This window comes from Diplotaxodon limnothrissa, linkage group LG8, assembly GCF_057381915.1.
Source record: "Diplotaxodon limnothrissa isolate DT_005_m linkage group LG8, D_limnothrissa_male_GT1.1, whole genome shotgun sequence".
NCBI lineage: Eukaryota > Metazoa > Chordata > Actinopteri > Cichliformes > Cichlidae > Diplotaxodon > Diplotaxodon limnothrissa.
The window spans coordinates 18728471-18756468 of NC_140603.1; the positions used below are offsets into that span (position 1 = coordinate 18728471).

At 41.4% G+C, this 27998-nt stretch overlaps 1 protein-coding gene across 1 annotated transcript in view; it reads right to left on the reverse strand.

The window, feature by feature from the left end:
- atrnl1b (attractin-like 1b) overlaps positions 1-27998 on the reverse strand; it is a 71614-nt gene that overhangs the window by 36514 nt on the left and 7102 nt on the right. Inside the window, exons 7-20 of the mRNA XM_085361420.1 lie at positions 26492-26579; positions 25915-26176; positions 25245-25428; positions 24963-25117; positions 24718-24802; positions 24033-24247; positions 23756-23874; positions 22896-23028; positions 21681-21868; positions 20341-20554; positions 20055-20246; positions 12270-12503; positions 10540-10677; positions 8489-8582 (exon numbers count right to left, since the gene is read on the reverse strand). Of these exons, the coding sequence (XP_085217546.1) occupies positions 8489-8582; positions 10540-10677; positions 12270-12503; positions 20055-20246; positions 20341-20554; positions 21681-21868; positions 22896-23028; positions 23756-23874; positions 24033-24247; positions 24718-24802; positions 24963-25117; positions 25245-25428; positions 25915-26176; positions 26492-26579 (2301 nt within the window). The remainder of the gene's footprint in view (positions 1-8488; positions 8583-10539; positions 10678-12269; positions 12504-20054; positions 20247-20340; positions 20555-21680; positions 21869-22895; positions 23029-23755; positions 23875-24032; positions 24248-24717; positions 24803-24962; positions 25118-25244; positions 25429-25914; positions 26177-26491; positions 26580-27998) is intronic.

Below are 27998 nucleotides of genomic sequence, written 5' to 3' on the forward strand. Positions count from 1 at the left end.
TTTTATTCATTTAGACAAACTCTTATGTAATTCTGTCCATGTGCTTTGGATCGTTATCATGCTGGAATATTCCTCCTCTCCCAGGCTCCTGGAGTCATCTCGTCGACCATGTCCGTGATGCCCTCTATAAATGTCATCTCTCTAACACCCTTTGCACTCACGCAGCACCATATCATCGCACTCCCACCTCTTCAGTGTCAGGACTATGTGTTCACAGTGGCAGCTCTGGCCAGGTTCGAGCAAAACGTCTTGTAGTTCATCCGATATTAACTTTTTTTTCCTTTCCCCTCTCTCTGTTTTGGTCTCATCAGACCAAAGAATGTGCTCCCACTCTTCATAATGTAGAGCAAGAAAGGTTTTGCATTTTTGAAATGTCACGAAGTCATGATTAAGAGTGATTCTACATATACAGTAACCACTGTGCCAAATCTGAGGCATCTGCCCATTTATTTCGCAGAACGACAATGTACAAGGCAACATTTTAAGAGGATCGTCACTGTGGCTTCAATTACTGGTACTATAGCTCTTATTATACCTGCTGATTACTGCTGCAAATGTGTTTTAACTCATTTTGAGCAGCAATCAACCTCCATGCATCCTTTCTCAGCTTTTATGCAGCATTACAGTCGGATCTTCAAATTCTAGTGTTCACATTTTACAACACTAAAATCACTCTATAGTATTAGATTTTTGTTGTTTAGAAAATAAGGAATAAACTCTATAAATTATAAAGAGGTGATAAAATTTTTAATCATTTGGTAAACTCATTCAAACTGAAAACGTCATGTAATGAAAACAATAACTCACGCCAATGCACATGTGCAGAAGATGGATTTTTAACACTGCATCTACCCAGCAAAACCTAAATAACAAGGATCGGTGTCTTCAGTGACCTAAAGGAGGCAGGTTCACACAGCTCAGGAGGGGTCAGCTCTGCCCCCTCTTGCTGTTATAATGTTATACAGGCAAGGACAGGGCAGAGTGGTCTTTTACCACGGTACAAAGGACAGAGGACAAATGCTGCCACAGGCTTTTGAGCCTAACAGAACGTCATTGGCAGGGCATTTCAACTGCTTGGCATTTGCAGATGGCAAAACACACAAGTACCCATGTGCTCATCAGTATAATGCAGCTTCCCAACACTGTATCTTAATTTAATCTAGACCTGCATGCATCCGTGCACACATCTGAACTTCAGGCAGTCCCCTTGAACTGTATCTTAATTTAATCTACACTCAGCTTGAACCTTTGCCTGTCCCTGTGCCAGCTCAGTGATTAAAACAGACAAAAATGCAAAGACAGACACAACAACAGAGAAGAAATGTGCTTAAAACCCTTACAGTTTAATTCACATCTGTGCAGGCTAGCACAGGCATGCATATGTTCACACACTCTTGAGAGGTACAGCACGTTACCCCCGAGCATGTGAAGGATCCTGAACACTGGATGCATCCAAATGAGCAATATGATAAATATTTCCCTCGCCAGTTTTATTTGACTCATCGCTATGATGCAGCTCAGACCTCTTCAATCGCTTTCAAAAGCACTTCTATTCTGCACCGATGCACCCTTCACTTCATTAGTGCAGCTATTATTTGGAGGTCCTAATGGCATCAGTAGATGCAGAGCATGCACGAGTGAAAATCTGCATGTGTGTACTTCTGTGCACAATGCTCAAAAGGCAGAGTACCCTTGCGAAGAGGTCTTTATTTAGGCTTACAGGGAGGGATGGTGCAAGCGAGCGGCTGACAGTGTTTGGGGACACAATGATTATATGTAATGAGAGCTTGAAAGTTACAAGATATTAAAAAAAGTAATTAGATTACACTTGTGTCATTACACCAACGTAGCTGTATATGAAACCTGGTTTGATTTTGACATTAGAGATGCAAACATGCATTATGTATTGGAAATGTCAGGGCTCCATAAAGATCTCTGCAGCAATCATCCTTGATATGATCTGGTAGGTTATATGTACTATGCATTATATATTAACTCATTCACTGCCAGCCATTTTCAAATCAGGTAACTCCCCACTGCCAGGGTTTTTGAGCATTTTTACTCATTTTTGAAGAGCCACAGAAAACTGTGTGTTATGATCATATAAACGCTGAACCTACCAAAATGAAGAACAGACTCTCTTCTTTCATCCAAAAAAAAAAGCTTGTTTCTACCATTTTCCATTCTTTAGTAATCAGCTGTAGAAGAGAGGTGGGTTCCACCAAAAATGCCTGTTTTGACCAAAAAAAGGGAGAAAACGAGCTTTTTGTGAAAAATACATTTCAAGCAGAAAAGTGCCTTTGACACTAATATTTCTTGCTTTGTGACACCTCTAACATATAAAAGTTTTTCACTTCTATAAAACAGAAATAACACTGAGAAAGGTTATGTTTTATCAAAACAATTTATTTACAAATATATGAAAAAATAAAATTCACTGACAAGCTGCCCGAGGTTGTATTCTGGCCCCTCCCATTGAAAAACGGAATTGACGTCTATAGACGTCAATGGCAGTGAATGAGTTAAGTTGCATTATATTAAGGCATATTATGTTTTTAACTTTGCATAAGCGAGTGGCAGTCTTTTGGTTAGATAAACAAAGCACAAAGCCAACCCATTAAGTACCAAAAACTGCTTAGTGACCACTTAAAGTTGGCTCCAAAAGACATACAACCCTCAGAGAACAACTTAGGCCCATTTCAAAACTCCCTTTTATTGCAAAAGTGTTAAAAATAAAAGGTAACTGCACTTCAGTTCTATGGAAGAATTGAACTTTCTCTAAAAGTTTCAGTCTGGTTCCCATAGAGGTCCCTTGGCAGAGCCTGCTGTTCTCAAGTGATTTGTTGATGTTCAGGGATTCAGGAGAGTTCATTCGAAGTGATGTTGGATTTAAGCCCAGCCTTTGACAATACTGACCAACAAGTATTGATCAAGAGGTTGAAACAGCAGGTGAGCAAGTCTGGTCCAGCATTTGAACAGTTCACTTTAATGCTTATAGAAGCGTCTCCATTGCCACATCAACTTACAAATCATCACTCTGCCACTCTCACATGGTGTTCCACAGGGTTCTGTTCTTGGCCCCATTTTCATTCATTGTACAGTGGGATGCAAATATTTGGGCAACCTTGTTAATAGTCATTATTTTTCTGTATAAATCGTTGGTTGTTACAATAAAAAATGTCAGTCAAATATATTATATGGGAGACAGGTGTTTTTCTTGGAATGCTGTGTTCCTTTTCCTCCATGTATAACGCCCCTTGTTATGCTCAAATAACTCAATTTTAGTTTCATCAGTCCACAGCACCTTATTCCAGAATGAAGCTGGCTTGTCCAAATGTGCTTTAGGAAACCTCAAGCGACTCTGTTTGTGCTGTGGGCAGAGAAAAGGCTTCCTCTGCATCACTCTCACGTACAGCATCTCCTTGTGTAAAGTGCACCGAATGCTTGAACAATGCACAGTGACTCCATCTGCTGCAAGATGATGTTGTAGGTCTTTGGTGCTGGTCTGTGGGTTGACTCTGACTGTTCTCACCATTCGTTGCTTCTGTCTATCTGAGATTTTTCTTGGTCTGCCACTTCGAGCCTTAACTTGAACTGAGCCTGTGGTCTTCAATTTTCTCAATATGTCCCTAACTGTGGAAACAGACAGCTTAAATCTCTGAGACAACTTTCTGTATCCTTCCCCTAAACCATGACTGTGAACAATCTTTGTCTTCAGGTCATTTGAGAGTTGTTTTGAGACCCCCATGTTGCTATTCTTCAGAGAAAATTAAAAGAGGAGGGAAACTTACAATTGACCCCCTTAAATTATCTCATTATTGGATTCACCTGTGTATGTAGGTCAGGGGTCACTGAGCTTACCAAGCCAATTTGAGTTCCAATAATTAGTTCTAAAGGTTTTGGACTCAATAAAATGACAACAGTGCCCAAATTTATGCACCTGCCTGATTTTGTTTAAACAATTATTGCACACTTTCTGTAAATCCAATAAACTTCATTTCACTTCTCAAATATCACTGTGTGTGTGTCTCCTATATGATATATTCTTTCTTTGGCTCTCGGAGGAGGCGGACGCACTTTTTCTCCTCTCCCTTATCTTCCCTGCTAGTTCTTATGTCCTTGTCTAGTCTCATGTCTTTTTTGTATTACTTTCCCTGGAACACTCTCTCACAGTCTGTGTCAATAACCTAAAAGAGAATTATGGATTTGATCAACTGGTCTCTGAATGCTATTGACACCCTTTGATGAGAAGTCTGGGCTCGGGAGAACCCGAGTGCCCTGGAGGGACTTTCCCTGCCGGATACACGATGGACGGGTGGCAGAGGATCGTGTGCCTGCGTGGGACTGTCGATCGAGGACGCTGAAGATATCTACCTATTCGGAACCATGATAACAGGGTTCTTGCTGATCGGAGCTGGCTTGGCCCTGGTTTATTGGAGAATTAAGAGAGCGGAACCGGCTGTTCAAACCCCCACAAGGCTGCCCGCTGGGATTGAAACGACAGGTGCGACTTCTCAGAAAGGGCTCACTGAAGGCAGCATGGTTAAGAGCTTGGAGGCGCTTACGATTGCAATGAATGCTCAGAATAACACCTTTGAGCGTATGTATGTTGGATTAGATCAGGAAAGAATCAACTCAGAACAACATCTCTGGGCGGAAGCTGGATTACATCTCGGATCAGTTGGCTGCGGTCGTGAGGTCTCAGAATCTGCTATGTGAGCAAAAGAGTGACAAGACCACAGAATCGACGGCTAAGAACATCACGGAGAAACTCGCGGCTATCCAACGGGAGATTGAGAGACCTGTGTCGGAGTGTTAAAAACAGCTTGAAATTCTCATGAGTTGTTTGCAAAAGAAAAATCACCATCATAATCCGGCTACCCCTTCGGCGCCAGCTGTGGGCTCAAGGCTGGAGCCGAACAAAAACTCCCTGATAACGACTGTGTTGAGTCTGTTCCTTCCCATTCCATGCAAGGCCACCTGGGTTGGCTGGAAGACTGTTTACTTAGCCTGGCAGGGCGAAGGACACTGTCTCAGCTGAACTATGGACACGCACACACATACATATACTGATACTGATAAGCACTCACTGACGCATCACCCTCCCTATCCAACGCCACCTCCAACGCTTACCTCCCCTCCGATGTGGACATCGGGTCAGCTGGAGGCGCAGATCAGATGTACACACTGGAACACTTTCCCATGTTGCTGTCTGTGTTTATTGTGCTATGGTGTGTTGATACCTGTGCATTCCTGTATTATCCTTTTGTGTTGCACATTTCAATGTTTTTTTCCTCACTACCTGGCCTGACCTGTCTCCCCAATGTGATGTTTGTATTGTATGTACGGTCGGCAAGGTCTGTCATCTCGGTTGTGGGCAAAAGACCTGCAACTGACAAATAAAGGCTATCTCATCTCATTTCATTTAACTGACATTTTTTATTGTAACAACCAACGATTTATACAGGGAAATAATGACTATTAACAAGGTTGCCCAAACTTTTGCACCCCACTGTATTTACTTCCTTTATATCGGCATTTAAGATCATTTACCAACAATTTTTTAAAACCCTGGCATGTTGATGATATTCAGCTTTATATCACTTTTAAACCTCAGTGTTTTTCTAAAGTTTTAATTGTCGCCCCTGCTACCCTGTTATTTAAAATCTGGGTTCACTCTTCTGTTATGTTAACCAATCTTAAAAAAAACCTGGGAGTTGTTTTGCGTGGGGAGTTGTCAGTGGTTCTGCATGTTTGTAAGCATCTCTTTAGCTCTTGTTTTCATCAGTTAAGAAAGAGTACATTTCCTCCTGTTATATCTAAGTCAGAGATTTAGATTTTTGTTTTATTTTATTTTTTTAAACTATTGCAATTCACCTCTTCACCTGCCTCAAACAATCCCTCCATGCATCATCTACAGCTTGTGCAGAATGCTGCTGAAAAGCTTATCTGGTTATACAAAATTCTCACGTTACACCTCTGCTGATCTAAGACTAAAAACTAAAAGTGACAGATCCTTTGTAATCATGGCAGCCCATTCTTTGCCCCCCAGTTTATGATCTGTGAGCCCAGCAGATTCATTCAAAACAGAGCCTGTCAATGACACAGACACGGCCATGAGTATGTCTGAATGTAGCCATCATGAGCATAACGGCAAAGTAACCTACAAAATAACAGAGTGCCCTCACTTTAGAAGTGTTGTTTTGGGAGTTTTTTAGTACTGTTGAAATTTCAAGGTGATAATCAGCAACAGCTACAAGGATCTTCTCGAAGCTGGCTTCAAAGCTTTGCCTGGCCTGTTCTGATACTCGAGTCTGATTCTGCAGTAAATGAGAAAATACGTTTCTTTTATTAACTGTTATCCACCTGCTATCTGAGTATAACACTACACTGTACTGCACTGCACAACATTAAATCTAGTAGCAAAAATCAATGTGACATTTTTTTCCAATTGTGCAAAGTGTTAGTTATTTGCTCTCAATGTTGACTGAAAGCACTGAGGGTTTGGAAAGGTCTCGCTCTCCTGTAGCCCTTCTTTCTTTCTTTCTTCTTTGATTTCTCTGCAGTCTTTCCCTCTTATTCCCATAACCTTTATGAATTCTTCTAGTCAATGTTTTTATTTTTCATGTATATTGTGATCATGCATTATTTTCCTTGTGTTTTCAAAGAGAATTATAAAAGCAGAAAAGCAGGAGGGGGATTATCTCATTTTGATCAAAACACAAAGGAGTGTTGGGTGACTTTGGAGAGAGAAAAAAAATCATTAGATTGTGGGTGAGTGTGTACGTAAGCACACATATGTTTGCCGCTGACCCATCCATAAGGCTTATTGCATTAGGGTTATCAGAAATATCAGTCTCCATTATGCTTACAACTGGGAAAGCAGACAGCTAAGAGATGGTCCTCCTACGCGAGTGGATTCGACTGTGTCAGCAGAAATCACCCTGGAGGTGGAGTTCCTGGCAAATAGTGCCAACTGCCTGTTTTTACACCACAGGGCCATTAGCATCAGCATCTAAGCCTCGACATGAGGAGAAATTGAGCCGTTCTTATTGGTCAGAAATCAATCCTCATAACTATATTATGAAAATCATGAGTCACTGCAGGAGATAAATCATGTAATAAAAAAATCCCATTAAATTTATTTTAAAAATGGCTGGTGAAAGTCAGGCTATATAATGACTTAAAATCAACCAAAGTAATTGTTTTAATGCCTTTTGGAATTATCCATGACGGCAATACGGGGGCCAAATTAAACAATTACACAAACACACTGATCCACTTCACCACAGAAATTGAATATTTTTAACATACTAATTATTTGTTTGTCAAGAAAGACCTCTTTTGGGTAACCAGCTACCCGTTACTCTACTTTACAACAATGTTGTTTTGCTAGGATTGGTTTAACTCAATCAGCAGTTCAATTTGTGTGTCTGTAAAGACAAATTACAATTTTTTTAAAGCATGAAGAAAGCACATAGTGCTTTCCTACAGCCGGGTACCTCACTTGTTTTCCTTAAAACAGCCACAAGCACATCTTCAAGGCTCTATCCCAAGTGATTACTGACACGCTTATGTTGTTCAGAGAATCGCTCTGAACACATTACCGTGAGTCAGTGGAGTTTAGTCGGAACATTGTTGGTATTTCTGATCTGACCTTTCTGATACTGAAATAAAACTCAGCCAAAAGAGCAAGTACTACAATGAGGTCAGCCGCAGGTCATAAGTAATGGGACAACAGCTCCTAAAAACTGAGTGCACTGAAAAGAGGTGAGATTTCAACCCAGATCTTCATCGGGTAAACAGTCACCAGTAATCAGGCAGCAACTTTTTTCCATCACTTAAATGGTATTTTTCTATTGTGGATTTAATACGAATATATATAATCAGATACTTTACATTATTTTTTTTATCTTGTTATTCTGTTATCAACCTCAACCAGCCACAAACCGAAATCAGCTGATTTCCAGCATTTTCAGTCTTGACCCGTAAACAGCCAATCATCCTCACGTGTGTCCGATTACAGGCCGGTCCATTTCACGCGCAACACGCACCCAGCACCGCAGGCACACAGCTGCACACTCGCAGTCACACGCTAACATGTCATTAGTGTGGAAGCTCCTTACTGAGAGTGAAGACACAAAGTTGTCCAAAGTAAACATAAAACGCTCATAACAATAAACTTAATGAGACACTTCAGTCACCTTCACCCAGATGAATACAGACATTTTAAAGAAGCTAACAAAGGCAAAGTGGATCAATCTAAAGCAACCCAAAGCTCAGAACCAGCTACAAGTCATCAGCCTCGGTATGAGCAAAGCACAAAAGTAGCTACAAGGAAAAAACAAAAAACAGCCCTGCTATCTAGTGCATTTATACACATAGTGGAAAATGATGGAAGCAGTCAGTGCATCTTCCATGGTTAAATTTCAGGAACAAAATTTGTATGAGTGAGTGTGAGAGAGCGAGAAGTGACCAATATACTCACAGCTGGCACTGGTCTCCTTTGATCCCCTTGGTGGTGCAGAAACACTTGCCGGTTAACACCTGACACACACTTGCATGACCATTACACTTGCAGGCTGTAACAGGCAAAACCAGATGGAAAAGAAGGTTGGGAAGACAGAGAGTAGCAAAGCCAAAAAAGAAAAGGAAAAAAGACAGGTACAAGAACAGAAATGATCAATATCAAACCTGAACAAAAAAGAAAAAAAACTTGATACAGTAAACACATGGCTGGTTTGGATTTGTACACTTATATGTGATCAGTTATACATTTGAAACCTGTGCAGGTAAGACTGCACAGAGGGGGAAATTGATATTGATCTGGGTAAGATGGTAAACAAATGTATTTCCCAAAAGACTGGCTGAACTTCAAAGACATGAAGGAGAACCACCACCTCCAAACAAAGGCTAAGATACCCGCTAGGCATGTGTGTCTGTGTGTGTGTAAAGAATACAGAAAGTGCTGCAATAGATGTGTGACAGATGAGTGAATTGGCTTCTAAAGTGCTTCTACTGTGACAGCCTTTCAGGTTTGCTTTTGCAGGACAAAAAAAAGAAGGAAAAAAAAACACTGACCAATTCTTTTCAGTTCAGTAATCATTAAAACACTGAAAAGGTGCATTACTGAAGGACCAGTGGATCCTCCTCCCTCCTTTCCAAGTAGTGCACCCTTTCCAGCATGGCATGAATATTTTAGGAGACTGGAAAGCTTTTAACTGAGTATACTGACACTTCCTCCAACACTTCTTGTTATTGACAGCTGGTGATACGGGGATTTAATTTGACTATGTGAAAGCCACATTAGATGTGGTTCTCCTCGCTGTGAATTTATTCACATGTTCCTATCACAAATTATGATTTTTTTTGTCCTCAGGCTCCAGGAGAATGAGGAGAATAGTGACAGGTATTCACTGGTGCAGTTTCACTTTCCAACTCACAGCTTTAGCCTGAGCAGCAACATATGGTATCTGAGACTGTAAAGCGCCCACAAAATTTGTGTCTCCCATGTCTGGCGAGTCACACAAAACCCCACATGTAACTTCTCAGGAATGCTATTCATGTCTCATAACCATTGAGTGCAGCTAAATCTCCTCTCAACAAGGAGCCTGTACTCCCAGCCTTCAGCCAGTCTGTGATCCATTCATTAAGAAACACAAGCCAAGACAGTTATCAGATACTAGTGTGATCATTGTGTATTTGATTTAATACCCATTCCTGTATTGCGTTCACATCGACTCTCCACAATAAATTTAGCAGACATTATGTGTTTTGGCTTAGAAAACAGGAATTCAGCATAATTTATGGGTTGCAGTCACTTAAGAAAAATTTATTTGCCATTGGGCAGGAGACTGGGATAATAAATCTCCCTCATGAGCTAATCAAAAACTCAATCAAAAGAGGTTTTCTATCAAGAAAGAGCACCACACCCAGAAAACTGGTAAAGCAGTTAGGCTACTGAGCTGCATGTGTTGAAGTTTGTATTAAGTTGAGCTTAAAGCATCAATTTTCCCCCTTCCTAGCTGTGTGTGTGTGTGTGTGTGTGTGTCAGGCTGTGTGCATGTTCACAGTGTAAATTTAAAGTATTTGGATCCCATGGGTGGAAAGTGCCTGTTTAGGAAACCAACATATTGCATGTTATTAATCAAACATGAGTGGGCAAATTATCACTATCAACACTCAATAGTGCCCTCTGTTGGTTATCAACTTGCATTACACCATATTCACCACATATTACATCAATTAGAATTCAAAAAGCAGGCCATATCCTTCTAAAAAGCTTAATTATCACTTACACAAAGCAGGTTGAGTCAAATTAAAACAACCTAGAGAAGGCACTCTGTGTTGTATCATTTAAACTTCATAATGCTGATCTCCTGCATTGCAATGAAATCTATAACGATGATGAGAACATGCTTGGGAGGGGGCGCTTGTTGGGGTTAAAGTACATCACTCGACTGCCTCAACAAAAACAAGTGGAGCCATTAAGTCGTATGCATGCAGAATAACCAATGTCTGTTGTGATGCGGCACTCACCCTGGCATTTGCCGCCATTGGTCGGGTCGCCATGGTAACCAGGCATGCAGGTCTCGCAGTTAGGACCGGTGGTGAGGTTACGGCATTGCTCACAAACGCTGCCGTTAACGCACGTGCTGTGGCCGTTACACTGGCATGCTGCAAAAAAAGACAGAAGAGTTCATTCTGCTGCTTTGTCACAGCAAGAAAAATGAAAAATTATAGGAAATTTATTAACTTGACAACCCAAGCAAATATTCTTGGATTCATAAGCTGCCTTTGTCATATGTGAGTTGTTATAGCATCCTAGAAATCCAAAAGCTTTTTGTTGTTTGACTTGTTATTTTATCCAGACCTGCCTTTTAAAATATTTGTAATATTTGTAATAGTTTAATCCTTTAATCAACCTGAAGATAATCTATTCAACAATTTGCAGATTAACCTTGTTGTTACTGATTTTTCAGACAAAGTGTGTGGACACAGTGAGCATGTAAGAAACTATGCATCAGTATGACCCCCGATATTTTAGGATGGATAACGTCCACTCCTTAAACTACCTGTATCTGACGGTAAATAGAAGTGCTCGCGCTATCGAGCAGTTGTTGAAGTAATTTGCTAAAAATTATTATGCTTGGAACACAAAGTAGCAGCCATGAAAGAAGCAATGCTACCTTAATGGCAACAGGCCTAGACTGCCAGGAGGCGTTTTCTGTTTAAAACAAGTGCTGTCTTACTAGAGGGGGGGGGGGGGGGGGGGGGTCATCTGATTGTTGGGGGTTTTCTCTCTAATATTAAAGGGTCTTTACCCTAATATATAAAGCACACCAAGACGCTAATTGTTGTGATGTGATGCTATATAAGTGAAACTGAACTGACTTGCTAAATAGCATGTAACTGGAAAGATGAATAGTTTATGTGCATTTTTAGCCAAGCAGAACAGTTTCAAGGTGGGTATCCATTAGCGTCACCAGTGTAGTTTATGGCAAATGTAAAATACGGCCACAATCTCCCTTTCTGTCCCTGAGATGTGGTGTTCAATAATGCCCAAATCCTACTTGACATTTGTGTGAATCATATGAATTTTTGAGGTCACCCCAACCTTGACGACGGATCACTAAAATCGAATCAGTTCATCTTTGAGTCCAAATACAGGTCTGTTCTAAATTTGAAGAAAGTCCCTCAAGGCATTCACGAGAGCGTTTGGGAAGGATGGACAGACAATTCAAAACTCTAATGGGTCCACGATGGCAGCAACGGCGGCCGGAGGCACCATGCTATAAAAAGTGAACAACTGAGAAAAAGACACAATGATGGTGGAGTTCAAGCCTAGAGGCGTAAAACTCTAATTGGGCAAAATATTACAAGTCTTTTAATTCATTCTAGACTCACCAAAACTCACACAAATATCTGATTTCTTGAGGTTTTTTAAGTAATCCGCGAGCTGCTGAGCGCTGCTCACATTCTCAGTTTACAACTTACAGTGGCTACATTATCATCTTACATAACATAGCAGTATGGACAGGGGCTTCATGAAAGCATGAAACGTCACACCGGCATAAGGTTGCATGGAATCAGCAGGGACGGATTAGTTGCATAGGGAGGCTGTAACAGGAGTCCATGGTAGAGTTTTTTGTTTTTGTTTTTTTTTCCCCCTAAGCTTAAGTAGTGACCTCCAATAGGTAATAATGCCTCACTTGACATGACAGATGGTTTGTAATTTCAGTTAGCTTGACAGGAAGTTTAGTACTCACCGGGGCACTGAATGAAGGCCCACTCGTAGCCTTTGTCTTTGGGGCAGATGCCTGGCTCCAGGCTCATGTCGTGCGACGGGCCCTGCTGGCCCTGCTTCGCCAGTCTTTTCATGGGACCCCGGAACGAACCTTCCATGCACAGGCCCTTTCCTGTGCTGGTGGGATCTCCGCACCAGCCGCACTCAGGTTGCTCCAAGCACTGAGAACACGTCCGCAGGCCTGAACAGTTCTGGGCTGCAGGAGAGGAAAAATGCAGGTAATTGTATGTTTTAACCCACCACCACTGCCATCATTTTTCCATTCCATTTTACTAGAGTCATCACAACACAATGATAAAACGACAAAAACAAAACATCAGCCACAGCACCGAAGGCTTAATGCTGGAGCAGACTAAATTCTGAACAATGTTGCTTTTACATGCATATTGTTGAATTCTATCCTTTGTACTAGTCACCCTAATTTATTTCTGAGCATTTGTAGGCAATGGACAGGTTATCTAGTGAGGTGGCAGGACAACAGATCTAAACACAGATAAAAGGATACGAAACAACTTGCTGAGCGTTTAATACCTGACGCAGTCTGAGAAGTTTGTATAATGAGAGCAAATGTGTCAGATAACCAAGGCCCCTGAAAAGTTTGATTTGAGAAAAAGTCCCACAAAAGGATTAAGTGTGATGTGTGAAGTAGCTCCGCACAAAAAGCTTAGAAACCCAAGGGAGCGATTCCGTTTTTGTCAGTTGAGAGATGAACTTTCAGGCCTCTAAACTGTTTGAGCGCCACCACTCGCCTGCCAGACAGACACTTTAGTGGAGAAAATGCCACTACTATTTTAAGGAGACAAACATTGAGTGCTTTTACCTCAGTTTATGTCAAACAAATCTCTAGCTATTCCACTAATGGATGTGAAACCATGACAACACAAGAGCAATAAGCACAAAGTAAGGCCATTTAAGATTGTTTTGACGACAAGACGTAAGTGGCGAATTTCTCAGGAACACGTCCTTCTGAGAAAAGAAAGCAGCAGCTGGATGGGGACTTTTGTCTTGCCACACAACAAGAAGCATGTTGAAGCACAAAATCTGCCACGAAAACATGAATCACGTCTCTCACTTGGATTCTGACAGATAAATCAATATCCAAGAACTAAATCTGATGCCTAGATATGCTCTGTTAAGTGGATGTTGATTATGACTCTGTCTGCACCCGAGAAACAAGATTCTCTTCATCCTGCATCACCAGTTTTCATCATCACAGCATATACAGCCTGACTAAGGTTTCCTCAAAAACCCTGAATTAACTGAGAAACATAAGGAGCTTGTGCCACGCCTCATTTCTTTATATTTTGCTGGATACATTGAAAATTGATGAAGTTTACTGAAACATTTGCAGTGTTGTGATGTATCTGGGATAAAAAGTGTCTTAATCTTGTCGTCTGTGATTTGATGGACCTGTAACGCTCGCCTGAGGACAGATATTCAAACAGTTTAGATGCGTCCCTTAGGATTCAGAGTACTTTCTGCAAGCAGTACGATGTGTATACGTCTCCAAGTGCTGGCAACTGTGTCTTGGTGATCTTTTTGTTCAGCTTTTATGACGTTCCGCAGTCCCTTTTTTTATCCGCTTCATAGATGTTACCTTACCATGTCAGCATGCTGCAAAGGAGGACACTTTTAATAGTGTGCCAGCAGAAAGACACCAGAAGGTTTTGAGACAGGTTTATGTTCCTCATAGTTTTCAGGAATTACAGTCTATCTTGGGCTTTTTTCTTTTAACAAGGCTGTGTTGTATTCTGTACATCCTCTCAATTACGTTCAATGGTATCTGGGCATTCTGATCCAGCCCTGTGTCCATCCCTGATCCCTGCGTGCATCCATCCATCCATTCAGTTAATTTAGGGTCGCAGGGGAACCTATCCCAGCTGCCATGGGACAAGAAGTGGAGTACACCCCAGACAGGTTCCCCAGTATGTCACAGAGTCAACATTCTGATTTTTCCTGAAGTCAGTTATTAGTTCTTTGGTGTTTGTGGTGTTAGAAGCCAGATTGTTTCAGTACACCAATCTGTCAGCCTCTGAGCCTCCTCTCTGTGGCCAGACTCATCCCCACCAGTGAGCAGTCCTATTTCCACCGTCTCATCTACAAACCTAACAATGACATTTATGCAGTCTTATACATACAGACAGTACAGGAAAAGGCTAAAAACACAGCCTTGTCGGGCTCCTGTGCTGAGGAGAGGATTGAGGAGCAGTGGGGGCCCATCCTGACCAACTGTGGTATTAAATGTTCCCTGTGGTTTCAGGCGGTCCATGTGGTGTAGAAGGTGATGGGAATGGCATCATCTGTTGATGCTGGTTCTGTCTGTGTACTGACATGGGCCCAGAGTAGGTGGAATAGTGACTTTGATGTATTTGAGGTCCAGGCTCTCCAGGCACCTCATGGTTATTGGTGTTAGAGCCACTGGCCTGTAGTCACTGAGCTGAACCTCTCACTCCAACTCCATTTCTCAGGATCAGATCAAATGTGCGTCTCTAACCTTGCTGCACAAGGAGATTAGAAGTGATCCAATCAGAAGTAAACTTGTCCCGCCTTTCTACGCAACTTAATTAGATCTTATCTGTCCAGAACACTTTCATCTTGTTTTTATTTGGTGACGAAAGTGTCAACACATTTTATCACAGGTTTGGTCCTGGTGCGTTAGGGTTAGGAGCAGGAAGCATGCTCACGACAGTCCTTGTGCCATTTTTATGACGCGATTCAACTGCTCTCAGGATGAGGCACTGCTGCTGGTCAAGACAGTGGTGATGTTTTGCTTTGAAAGAAATAAGTGAAAATGCAGCAAATGTCCAGAAAGCCTGGAGAACCATTAGTTAAGACCACTTAGAACCCAAATATGAAGAAAAGAGGGGTGGGCTCCAGACTTTTTGCACAGGCTTTTATTCAGTCACAAACTCCAGTTAAGTGTGACGTTCGAGGCCAAATTCAAGATGTTAAAATTTTTATAAGATCCATTTATCCACATTTCTCTTCAGAGTTGTGAGTATTTATGCTGGCTGGCTGTTTCGCAGCTTTCAAACTGTTCTTCTTTGATTTCACAGACTACTGATCATCGTGATAACCCTACTGCTTCAGTATCCGATCTGCTTTTGATCTGAAAGCAGTGTTAGGAAGGAAATTACACAGCTCTGTGTCAATCACAAGTATCCCTCCAATTGTGCAGACTTCAAATGCTGCTTTACAGCTTGTGCCACAGCCAAGTGCTTCTTAAACCAAATGGAGTAAAAACCAAGGCATCTTATAAAAGAATAAGATGAGCTATTTAGCTATTTAAATGTAAATAACATATTGTGTAAAGCTGCCAAATGAGTTATTAATTAACTCTAACCCAGATGAGAGGCAGGGTACAAAGTGGACAGCCCACTAGTGAGGATACTAGAATGTGGAATTCACAGAAAAACTACAGTGTGACTGCATCTGCACCAGCATGTACACTTTATCACATCTGCTAGAGGATCAAACCTTCAACCCTGTAATTACAGAGCAACCTTCCATTCTGACCCATGGCTGCCACTCTCACCAACATAGGCCACAGAAAGCAGCATCTGAAGAGTAGGAATATTTGACAATTCCACTTCTGCTTGAAAAAAAATGACAGAGCAGCTGCTAAACTACAGTACTTAACTAAAAGATTCAATTCATTGTGAAAGAATGGAAGCTGTTAGCTTGAGTGAGCGGAAAAGCCTGATCCAATATAAAAAAAAAAGACTGAATTAAAGACCACAGAAAACTCTGTGAGCCTTGCCTGTTTAGAATTTTGCCTGAAATGAACTCACAGCTTGAAGGACTTTCTTCTGGTCTGTCATAATGAAGCGGACAGACCGCGAACTCATAGCACAGATGACCCCAGGTTTTGTTAGGTTGTTTGATCAGGGAAGATGAAGTGTGGACAAATGAGATCTTTAAATAATCAATTTAAAAGGACATACATTTAGAGTCCATCCCCTCAGCAAAGTAAGAAGCTGCTTAGGTCATACAGAGAGCAAAATCTCAAAGCAGCCCAGCAAGCAAAAGATACCACATACCTGGGATCCTTTCACCTGTACTTACAAACATTTCACTTGCCTACTCAAAATCTAAAAACCTACGACTAGCACATCCTGGGTTTTTTGGGGTTTTTTTTAGTTGATATTCCAAGTTTTGGACTACTAGGATGACTGAACAGGAACGGTGATGCATTTCAGCATTTATAAAATACGTTTGGTCTCAACCATAGCTGTCCTGCAGGTCGTCCAGAATTTTCATGGCAATCACAGAGCAGAGAATTACGAGGAGCTTGTGGATAAGATGCTGAAAATGAATCACCGAATGAGCGCATGAATGTCACTGAAGATGCTTTTTTTTCTTTTTCTTTTTTTATTATTAAAATTCTCATCTTGACTTTGTTTCCACCAAACCTGTGTGATGTCAGCAATGGGCACCAGGAAGGATTTCATCGAGATATGAAAGTGATAGAAAACCAATATCAGGGAAAATTTAATCCGACCATGACGGGCAACTACTGTTGGTACTTGCAAAGAGATACGGATGAGCCATTTGAGCACAAAAGCAAATGACTTGGGCATTTTTGAGAACAATGACCTCATTTTACTTTGAGCTAAATTGACACATCTCTGGTATTATATCTTCTAGGCTGTTTTTACAGTAAAATAATTAAATAAATAAATAGTTTGGTCAAAAATAGTCAAAATTAGAGACATTGTGGTGATATAAATTGATTAAGAAAAAATGAAAGTTACACTTTCATTTTCACATGCTGGACTGCTGTGTCTCCCAGCACAGATCCAAGAACACAGAAGATTCTAGGAGATGGGCAGTTGCTCTGAAGGAACTAGACAGGGCCATAGAAGGTCCATAACCCATGCACGGGGCTGGCATTGGTTCCTTTGTGCAAAGAGGAACAGGATGAGCACTTCTAGACAGTCTACTCTGGCAGGCTTCTTGTGTGAGGGTGGATTGAGGTCCTGATGTCCTCTAGTGGGCCATCTGCTCACTGCCTGGCACCATGTAGGCTGAATGGCATTTGCCGTAGAATACGAGAGTTGGCAGGTCCACCACTTCTACCCTGTGTTTTTCACAGCTGAGAGCAAGTTCACCCTAAGCACATGTGAAAGGTGTAAAAGGGTCTAGAGATAAAGTAGAAACATTTTGCTGCCTGTGACATTGTTCAGGGTGACTGGTCTGATGGTGGGTCAGTGACGTCTGGGTAGGCATATCCACAAAGGGACGCACAAACCTCTACAGGCTAAACAACAGCACCCGGACTACCATTAGGTATTGGGATGAAGTCATTGTCACTGTCAGACCCTACGATGGTGCAGTGGGTCCCGGGTTCCCCCTGGTGCACGATCCCCGACACTGTCAGGCATGCATCCAAGCATGTAAGGGGGCATACAAACTACGAGAACCATTTTAAATTGCTGCAACAAAATTTCAGCTAAATGGACGGCCCTGCCACATCACTGTTTTACTTTGACTTTTGCGGTATCTTTGAATTTAGCCCTGTGTAGGTCAACCATTTTCATTTAAAAGGAAAAGATGAGGCATCTTTTCATTGCTAACACATTATCCAGTACATATCAGTACAGACATCAATCATGATCATTTTTGCCCCTACTGAGATATGATGTGTTTTCAAAGTGTTCCTTTAATTCTTTGTCCATTATATTGATGTTCAAAAGAGTCAAAATGACAGTGATGTGTATGTCAAAAACCTGATGTGCAAACTCGACGTGCAAGTCAAATTGCACATTTGAAGTCAGTGTAAAAAACTAGGAAAAGAGCTGGTTTTTTTTAGACCAGGGTTTGTAGTTTTGCATGTATTTATGGAGCATACTCAGCCTAGAGCACATATCCATGCACTCCAAATAAGCAAGGAAGAAGTAAAGCAGGTGAGAAAAGCCTTAAACAGTGATTGAAACCCTGGGAGTGAATATGGACGAGCAAAGTCAGACAGAGCAAAGCAAAAGAGGAGAAAATACAGAGACAATTTATAGGACAACCTTCTCTGTCCTTCATGCCAACAGGGACTAATTCCTCAAGACAAATATCCACAGCGAACAGAAACATCTCTGCATCACCCAACACTAGCACACTCAAATGAATTTGAGACAGCACTCCTGGGCTCCCTAAATTTATTACTCGCTAAACTGATCAGAGATGTTTTTACAATCCAACACAACTGTGGGCAAAAGGCATACATCACGTAGCACAACAGCAACGACCTCAGCGGTTACACCGACTTTCATGTGAAGGATCTTTCCAATCAACTTACTACTGTGCAGTTTCACCTTGGTACGTGTCTAGTACTTAGTATGATCACATTTCAATACAACCATCAGGAAAATAACAGCGGAATCATGTTTGTCAGTCATGTCATGATAGGATGAAAGTCCCTTTCTTTTTGCTGTGTTGTACAAAGAGAAAATGGATGATTAAAGGTATTCATATTTGTTATCATAAGAGGACCTGCAGCTGCAGGCTGTGTACAAAGAACTAACCTGTACAGAGCAAAACTTTAAGCCTTTTCATCTGCACATATTTTCAGTTTAGTTTTAAAAACTCAATATGCCAACTTGCATCCAATTAACACGTCTCGGAGAGCATTTTAAGCAAAAACTGTCTTTGTCAGACCTTGCCAGATCATTAAATTTGCATGACATTTCTACGACTAAATAGGAAATCACAAAGAGTAGTGACGCTGTTTAATAAAGAGGACTCTTTTTTTCTTAAATCACTTCTTGTTAATTGCTTTGTGACCCTTTGTGTTTATTTTGTGACAGCTCAGACAGTCACAAGAAGCACTACTGTAAATATCTTACAAATGACAGACATATACCCTCGATAGTACTGTGCAAATGTCTTGACTCACTTTTCAGTTCTTTATATTTTAATAGGAAAATGGGCAACAGGTGCAGTGATATATCGAAACATCTGTTAACAAACAATGGGAATGCCGTAAGTCAAAAACAGAGTTCCTGTAATATATAATGGGTTTGAAATGGAAGATTTCTTCTTTAACACAGCCTGAACTTTGGTTTCGATGGTATTGGATGGTGGATTAAAACCTAAAAGTACAGCAAAATATAAATAAATAAATGTGGATTAACGGCACAAGCAGGAACTGCAGTTTTCCAGCTCAGCTGTATTGGCGTAGTACTTAAGGATAGTATATCACTCAGTGAAGTTGACTGAGTTTTTTTCAGATGTTCATTTATTCCATTCTAACGTTTAACATTTAATTATCAGAATGAAACGCTCATTTTTGCCATTTCAAATTTCAATGACTTTCAATGTAAAAACATCCACTTTTACAGTAGTGCATGTCTGGGCGTTTTAATTATGCACACTTCCTATTCACAGAGTTATTTGCAATCACTGTTCTTGATGTGAGACTGTCTTTAAACTACTTAAAACCAGCTAATGATAAAGAGCCCATCTACAGCTCGGTCAACAGGGAAATCTAACAGTTGGCGTGTGATTATATGCAAAAGTAATTGGCCATTACAAACCAAAAACAGCTTCCAAATCCAATCACAGAAAACTAATACGATTTTCCCTCCGCCACAGACACCCGCCACTTTAAGCCTGTTTCCTCCTTTAACCTTTTTTCTCTCCGAGATGAATATTGACTGCTTACAGAAGCCATTCTGGGAAAGCTTATTGTCTGCCACCTTAATGCCGGACTGCAGACTTCAAAGAAGACTCATCTAGATTAAGTTCAGACACTCACCCACGCAATCTCCAGTCTGCCACTCCAGGCACTGGCCATAGGGAAAAGAGATGACGTATGCAGTGGAGTCGACGCAGCGCTGCACGCTGCCGCACCACATACACTCCATGGCCTGGCTGGTGCAGTTGGCACAGTTGGTGTGCAGCGAGCAAGGTTTCTTACAGGATGGACGGGTGCTCTGGTTTTGATTGCCTGGACAAAGAAACAACAAAACAAAAGACATGAAAAAACCTTTTCAAGCAGATGCAATATTTAGGAAGTGTACTTGTGTGTTCGGTCATCTCACCAGTAGCCTTTTCACAGATGAGCCCGTGGGCAGTAGCAGTGCATGGATTGGCCCTCAGTCCTGACACCTGTGGCTCCTCCAGGTAGGCACAAAAACCAGAGTCACTGGGTTCACCGGGCAGCCAACGCAGACTGCTGTTGGTGAAGGGAGACATATCCTCCCAACCCCAGTATGACACATTGATCTTCCTCAGACCCACCCAGGGAGACAGCCGCTGTGGAAAAACAGCAAAAGTCTAAACAAATAAAGCTATTCAAATGTAAGATACAATTTCATAAAAGTGCCTCGTTTTTTTACTCCATCCTGCTATTAACAAAAAAAAGGGAAAAAAGGCTGCCTTCTGCATTTACACCTAGGAACCAAAGATGCTATTAAAAGTCTGCTGAGAATAATTTCACAGATATGATTACTTATTTGCCTTCAGGATTCAACTTTTAATGTAATGGGAAAATGATGTGGAAAGGCATGTCAAGGTTCTGTTTGGAACAAACAGCCGCGTTTCAACCCAGCAGACTGACAGGAAATGACATTCTCATGAATACAGCAGGCATGACCAAACTAAAATCATCAGTAGATGCCACAATTTTCTGTCACTGCAAGGAGAATACGTAGCCGCGAGGGATGAGAAGAAGCCAGTATGCCCAAAACCGCATTTCCATTAAAGAAGCAGAAGCTCTAATTGTAATGTTGCTGTGAATATTTGGATTTCTCTCAGTGAACAAGTTTCTGCACCATATCATAGGGTTAAACAAAACAGAGCAGAGCAATAAATATATAAACTTAGAGCAACATCAGGAAAATTACTCAGATAAAAAGAAAAACTAAATGCAGACCAGACTACGCAGTCAAGGTCTTAGATACTGTAAGTGCACATGATTCTTCCATCAGACAGAATCACAGAGGCCCTTTTAGCCCTGCGTAAGGCAGGCAGAAGTGATGAGTGATTATCGCAGTCTGATTCATCAGCTGCGGTATCTCATAAACAAAACTATGTGCAAACCACACAGTCTGAGACAAGATGTTGGAATAGTGGAAAACTATTTCCCCATAATTGGTTGAAAGGCAAGAAAGCTAGAAGAATGCCTGCAATCAGATAAAAATAGAGCTGCAGAAAACTGATCGGGGCTCAGAATCAATAAGTCAGAGTTAGAGAAAGGCTCCCCCAGCAGCTAAAATGCACTTTTATTTTCACTCAATTAAACACCAAGGTGGAAACTGCAATTCTAGCAAAAGAAAATATTTCAAAATGAATGTGAGATACTGTACTACATGTATATTGTCAAACAATAAAGCAAGGATAAAACACAATATCCCCTGCTTTATGACTGATTTAAGTGTACCTTGTCTTGTTGCTGGAGCTTCTTGAGCTCCTCGAGCACAAAGTCCACTTGTTTGGAGGTGGTCAGTGAGGCGATGTTGCCATTGAGGTTCTTGCAGTAATGCTGAGCGTTGTCGTAGCTCTCGCGGCTGGAGTTGATCCTCAAACAGGCATCACCCACCTGGTTCCAACCCTCACTGCACTGCTGAGCTGGACGATCAAAAGAGCATGTCAAGAAGTGAATGACCTCGGGCCAAGAAAACCTTGCTCTCCTTTAACTTTAACAGGAAAAACTACTTTGACATTATTTGTATTGTGTCGTAAGCTAAAAATGACATAATTAACTATGGAATAATATTAGTTAAGTACTGCTCAACGGGGAGAACCATAATCCAAGAAAAATGAAAACAGAGAACTTAGAAGGCATAACAAACCACAGGGGGCTAAAGAATTAGGGTTTAACACGTGTGTGTGTGTGTGTGTGTGTGTGTGTGTGTGTGTGTGTGTGTGTGTGTGTGTGTGTGTGTGTGTATGTCACTGATTTTGTTTGAGCGTAATTTGCACCCATTTGCTCTGTGTGCATTTTGTTTGTGCAATCAGCGGCTCCCTTTCAGGAATCAGAAATCCACACCCACAGAGATATTATTTTCAGCTCCCACTGCACTCCCCTTAGGCGACAGGGCTTGGTGAACTGAAAATTATGGATAAAGTGACAGCACTATCTCTTCAGATTCAGCCAGCGTCAACATCAACAACACGATGGGTGGGTGCGGGGGGGTAGATGGTGAGAGGTAAGCTAAATACACTGCCAGACCTCATAAACAACATTGGGATGACATCTTGAAAATACATCTCTGCAAATCCCTGCTACTGGGTTTAACCGTACAAGCAGCGGCAGAAGAAGTAAACTTGGTAGGGAGTCATTAACATCTGCAAAAATTTAATTAATGAAATAGGCTTCCCTTCAGGTCTGAATGTCAGCGCTCGTAATTGACGCACTAAATACAACCACCAATGTGGCCGTTTCATGTTACAAGGGCTGTTGAGTATTCACACTGATCAGCATCTCTGCATTAGGTTTAAGTTTTAAAACATATCTGCATTTATCTTGCATCTCCCACAGTCTCCCACATGCTTGCCTGGAAATGACCAAAAATCCTCTGCCATGCATGTGTGAGAACCAAATCCGAAGCTTCTGTTTAATAAGGTGGCGTGTTTGTGTGCACGGAAAGCTTACCGGGCAAAGCGTGGCACTGCGAGTGATTCTGATCCCACTGACAGTTGAGATTCAATGAGCAGCTCTTGCAGTTGGCAAGCTTGCTGCACACCTGCTCGTTCCGCACAGGACACTCAGTGAAGTTCTTCACATTCTGCAGCGGCAGAGAAAAGAATCATGAGAGAAAGTGTCATTTTATGATAGAGCCCCATGGACCGCCGTGTTAAAATGTCTAAATTAACAGCATTAAATAGAATCTTTACAGTCTGGTATGAAAGACGCTTTTGTTCTCTATAAATAGTTCCCCACTTTATTATATACTTCTTTTATACAGATTTATATAGATAATAGGAAGGTGTCTTACTGGCGTTTGCTCTGTTGGTGCTTTTTCACCATTAATATTGAAATTTAAAAAATAAGACAGCTTGGTTTGTTGTTCACACAATCCAAGACGTCCATCCTTCAGTTTAAATCAGTTAAATGTATTTAGTTAATTAGTCAGGGCAGTGCCTGTGCACTGCACACACATTTTATGGATATAGTCTGCCAACTAAACCTGCTATGCTTACTTCTGGTTCAAAATATTTTAAATACTGCTACTAATGAATCCTCAAAAATGCAGATTTTAGAGACCAACGGGTGACGTCATGGTGGCCGTGTCCATCTTTTATATACAGTCCATGTGCAAAGGCTTTTTCTACCTTAAGCAATGAGGTGATGTTTCCATGTAGTCCTGAATAGCACAAAATTATCATACCAATGTCCTCGACTCACAAAACCTGTATTAAAAAGCGCATGTGTCCTTGTGTGCACGTTTGGCAGCTTCAGGGAGCTGAACACAAGATCAGCAGTGCACTGCTGCCCCCTGTTGGAACACTTACAGAGGTACAGTTGCTGAAGGCTGAGATGCATTTCTTATCATCGCACCACTGGCACCCCTTGGTGTTTGCTGTACAGCTGGCACAGTCTGAGAACCTGTAGCACCACTCGTCCATTGTAACTACAAAGAGATGAGAGGGAGAGCAACAAGAGTGCATGAATCAGTCTGTAAATACGGGTAAAATACAATTTCTAGAAAGAAGGCAGTTTTAACAACAACAAATAAAGTAGTGACGAGAAAGTGAAAAGAGGCTGGAGAAGTTCTGTGGTCTTTCTCACCAGCTTTAGGTGGACAAAATGGAGCAGGAGTCAGGCTGCTATTAGCCATTCTGACTTCCCAGGGGAGACAACGGCCTCTGCTCCAGATGCAACGGACCCCTGGCCCAGCCTTCACGCAACCCTCCTCTGCCAAGAAGGCTTGGCAGCTCGGAGGTCGGTAAACAAGCACATCATTGAGCAGTACACTGGAGAAGCCCCCAAACACGTACATGGACCTGAGCAAGACGAAAGAAAACAGTGTAGAAAAAGAAAAAGGAAAAAAAAGGTGTAAACTACAGCCAACAAATTAAGATAAACTGGACTTTTGTTTTTTAATTATGGAGTATTTTTTCTATTTCGCCATGCTCAAATTGATAAACATAATTATCTAATCTTTCTCTTTTTTTAAGCAAGTCATTTTATTACATTGTTATTGCTGTGATATTGAACAGTTCTTTATTATTTACACTGTTTTTCAAATTTATGGTAAAAAATTAAGCTTTTAATGCTCACAAAGAGACCCAGTCATCCACTCTAAAGATAAATTAGTGCCGAGACCACAGTGGAATATATTAAATTAAACTACTGGGAAAAACTGGGCATTTTCTATGAAACAAAACATGATTACACCACAGGGACAGCTACCAAACCTGATTTCACAATCGATCTGGGTGATCTACACAGAAATTCTAATAGAAACACTCACCCATTACTAACCACAGCAGAGTGACCGAAGCGGTTGACATCCCTGTGCAGGTCTGGCTTGGGCAGAAGCGTCCACTCGTCACAGGCTGAGGAAAACAAGGTGTAGGTGACTATTTCGGATTCGCTGTGTGATTATCAGTTAACATAGCGGATGGATCTGATTGTACTTCTGATTTTATGTGAAACAGAGAGATACATTTAAAAATAAATAAATAAAGGACTATTTAACAATAACAGGATTCTTACCGATGTCGTAGGCGAGGAAGTCAGCAGAGAAGCATTTGGCCCCGTTGCTCAGGGATGTGTCGTTGTGCGTGTTGCCTCCAAAAATGAGCAGAGTGCCGCTGAGGAGCACAGCTGAGTGCAAGTACCGTGGAAAGCCGCTTTCTCTCAGAATGAACCTGGAGCATGTGCATGACAGGCGTGTCAAGGACAACTGTGCCAAGGAGATATGCAACTCCCACGGTGTCACATATAGTCTGGAATGCATAATGAAACAACAAGAGCAGCACAACTGTGTCGATTTACCATGTCCGCGTGTTCACGTCGTATCGGTAGAGGTCATCGACAAGGCCGTATTTGTTGGCGGGCAGAGCTTTATAGCCGCCATGAACGTAGATGCTGCCACTACCGCTGTCATACGTGCTGCTGTGGCCGTAGCCTCCCTGGGGAATGGCACCTTTGGTCTCGGGCACCAACCACGTGTTGGACCCTAAAAAGAAAATATATGAAGACATTTTTTATAGGGAAAAAATATATATACAATTAGATCTCTCTTAGTAGAATCGAAGCAGACAGCTGGGCTCTTGTATCTTGATGCTTCAAACACAGATTTTCAGGGATGGTTTACATGGCTGCTGTTTATACTTTTTTATTTATTGTTTACACTGAAAAAAAAAAAAGAAATAAAACAGGACACTTAGACTCTGCTATCCAAAAATCCAGTCATGAAATATGGTGTTTTTGGATTCACAAAGTATTTGCTGGCAGGTTTTAAATTAAAAAAAAAAAAAAAAGATCCCAGAGAAGTCTACAATTATGAGTGGATACCATCCACTGCAGTTTGGAAGCACAGCCATACTGGGTTTGCTTGCCAGGGCTTTTAAATTTATCTCAGTGCTAAGGGAAAGCTACAGAGAGCTGATAGATAAGCAGAAACAAAACGTGAAAGAGTCTGCACTTGAAAGCTGTGACTCACTCAGGTTGTACTCCTGAACATTGCTGATATAGCTGTAGATGGGGGAGTAGCCAAAGATGACGAGCATGATAGTCTCGCCGCTGTCCAGTGGGACGCAGTGGGCCGAGTGTCCTTCCACGGCGTATATCTGAGCTTGGGCCGGTGGGCCGACCACAGGGTTTCTCCGCTGCCATGTCCGATTGGGTACATTGAAGACCCACAGCTCGTCCGTCACGTTTTCCCAGCCGGCTTCCAGTTTTCCACCAAACATGTAGATATCATCCTAAACACAGGGCGGCATTTATTTAGTAAGCTAAAGAATGTACTCATCTCTAAACGTGCCATAAATGTGCCTCTAGGACAAGCCTGCGTTTGCTTTAAACTCCATAATTTTAAGTTGTTCTCCTGCTGTTGTTTTAAAATAGTTCTGTGTTTGGAATATGTTACAACATTCAGTTACTCAAAGAAATAAGCAGTTCCTGCTTGAAAGCAACCTTTTCTTTTCTGAAACCACATTTGATTGCTTTTCTTCCCACTTCTCCCAAATATTCCTCCCTCCCAGTCACTGTTGTGGTTTTCTAAATCTGTGTGTGTTTACCTGGCAGGCAGCAAGTGAGTGGCCGTATCTTGGCACGGGGCCACTATTGATGGGAACTGTGTTCCAGATGCCACTCTCAAGGTTGTAGCTGCAGAGAAAAGAAACAGAATTTTACACTTTAAATGCACCTCCAACACACCAAAGAGGGGGGAAAATCCCTTTGCATATTCACTTTTTGTCCCACTGTGGCTTCATAACATGCCTGCAACGATTCATCGATCAATAATAAAAAAATTTTAAAAATCCTTTTTTTTGCTTTGATGCTTAGTTTAAATTCTGTAGCGCTCCGTCATTTCGGTGTAAGCGCGAGTGTTTCACCCACATAGACCTGCAATAGAAACACATCTAGAAGCATGTGTGTGTGAATACAAAATTAAAACAGCATGAAGCCCAGGCAGGCCCCAGGTTTTAAACAAAAAGACTGATAACAGCAGCACTGAAGATGATGCTGTCACGGTTTAACGTGGAGCCGCCGTCTCTCTACATACAACCCACGAGGAGTGAAGAGGCGGAGCTCTTACTGAGACTGTGAGCTCAGGTGGAATGAAACATTTTTATCACGTCCAAAACAATAGCGTTTGTTCCTGTAATCACCATCAAGAGCTGGCCGAAATCCTTCATCAAACCACCTGATCAACAACCTCGACGAGAAGAAAAGCAAACTTCGTAGCTGCTCCACCCACCGCCCTTTGTTTTACACAACAATGTACAGTAAAGCTACAGACACTACATTCAAATTTGCAGATAAACTATTAACTTAGTCTGATGCGATTAAATTAAGCAACTCGCTGACGGGAGCCTTCCCACTTTATACTGCAGAGATACCTGCAGCAAGCAGGATGAATATAAAGGGGGGCATGGGGTGTTTCAAGGCTCTCATTATATAATTTTCCAGATTTATAATGAAATTATTGCTGTCAGCATTAATCTAGTTAATACGACGTTAACAGCATAACCGCGTTAACACGGCAAATCCCCGTTAGCGAGTTAACGTGGATAACCCCATGCAAGGCCTGCACGGCATCAACGCATTAGTGCGGTTAGCTCGTTAACGCATTAGCGGTGTGCAGCCCTCTCACGGGGCCGTGTTAACTCGCTAACGGGGATTTGCCGCGTTAACGAAGTTATGGCGTTAACATCACATTAACAAGATTAATGCTGACAGCACTAAATGAAATAATATAAAACATTGTTAATTGCATTCTATTATTATTTAAAATATAAAAATGCAAGTTTACAATCAAAATGTACATTGTTAAAATCTACGCTATTATAGTGTCTTGTTTTCTAATATAAGTTTACCTCAAGGTCTTTAGATTTAATCGAGCTGAACATTTTGCTGTGCAAAAAATCTAGCAGGCTGGCAAATGCATACATTACTGTTGGCTGCCATTAACATCCAAAAAAGACACACAAAAAAAAAAAAGCACACCTGGTCACATCATCACACATTAGCAATTTAAACAAGGAATCATAACACCTGGTGATGAACAAACACTGAGCAGAT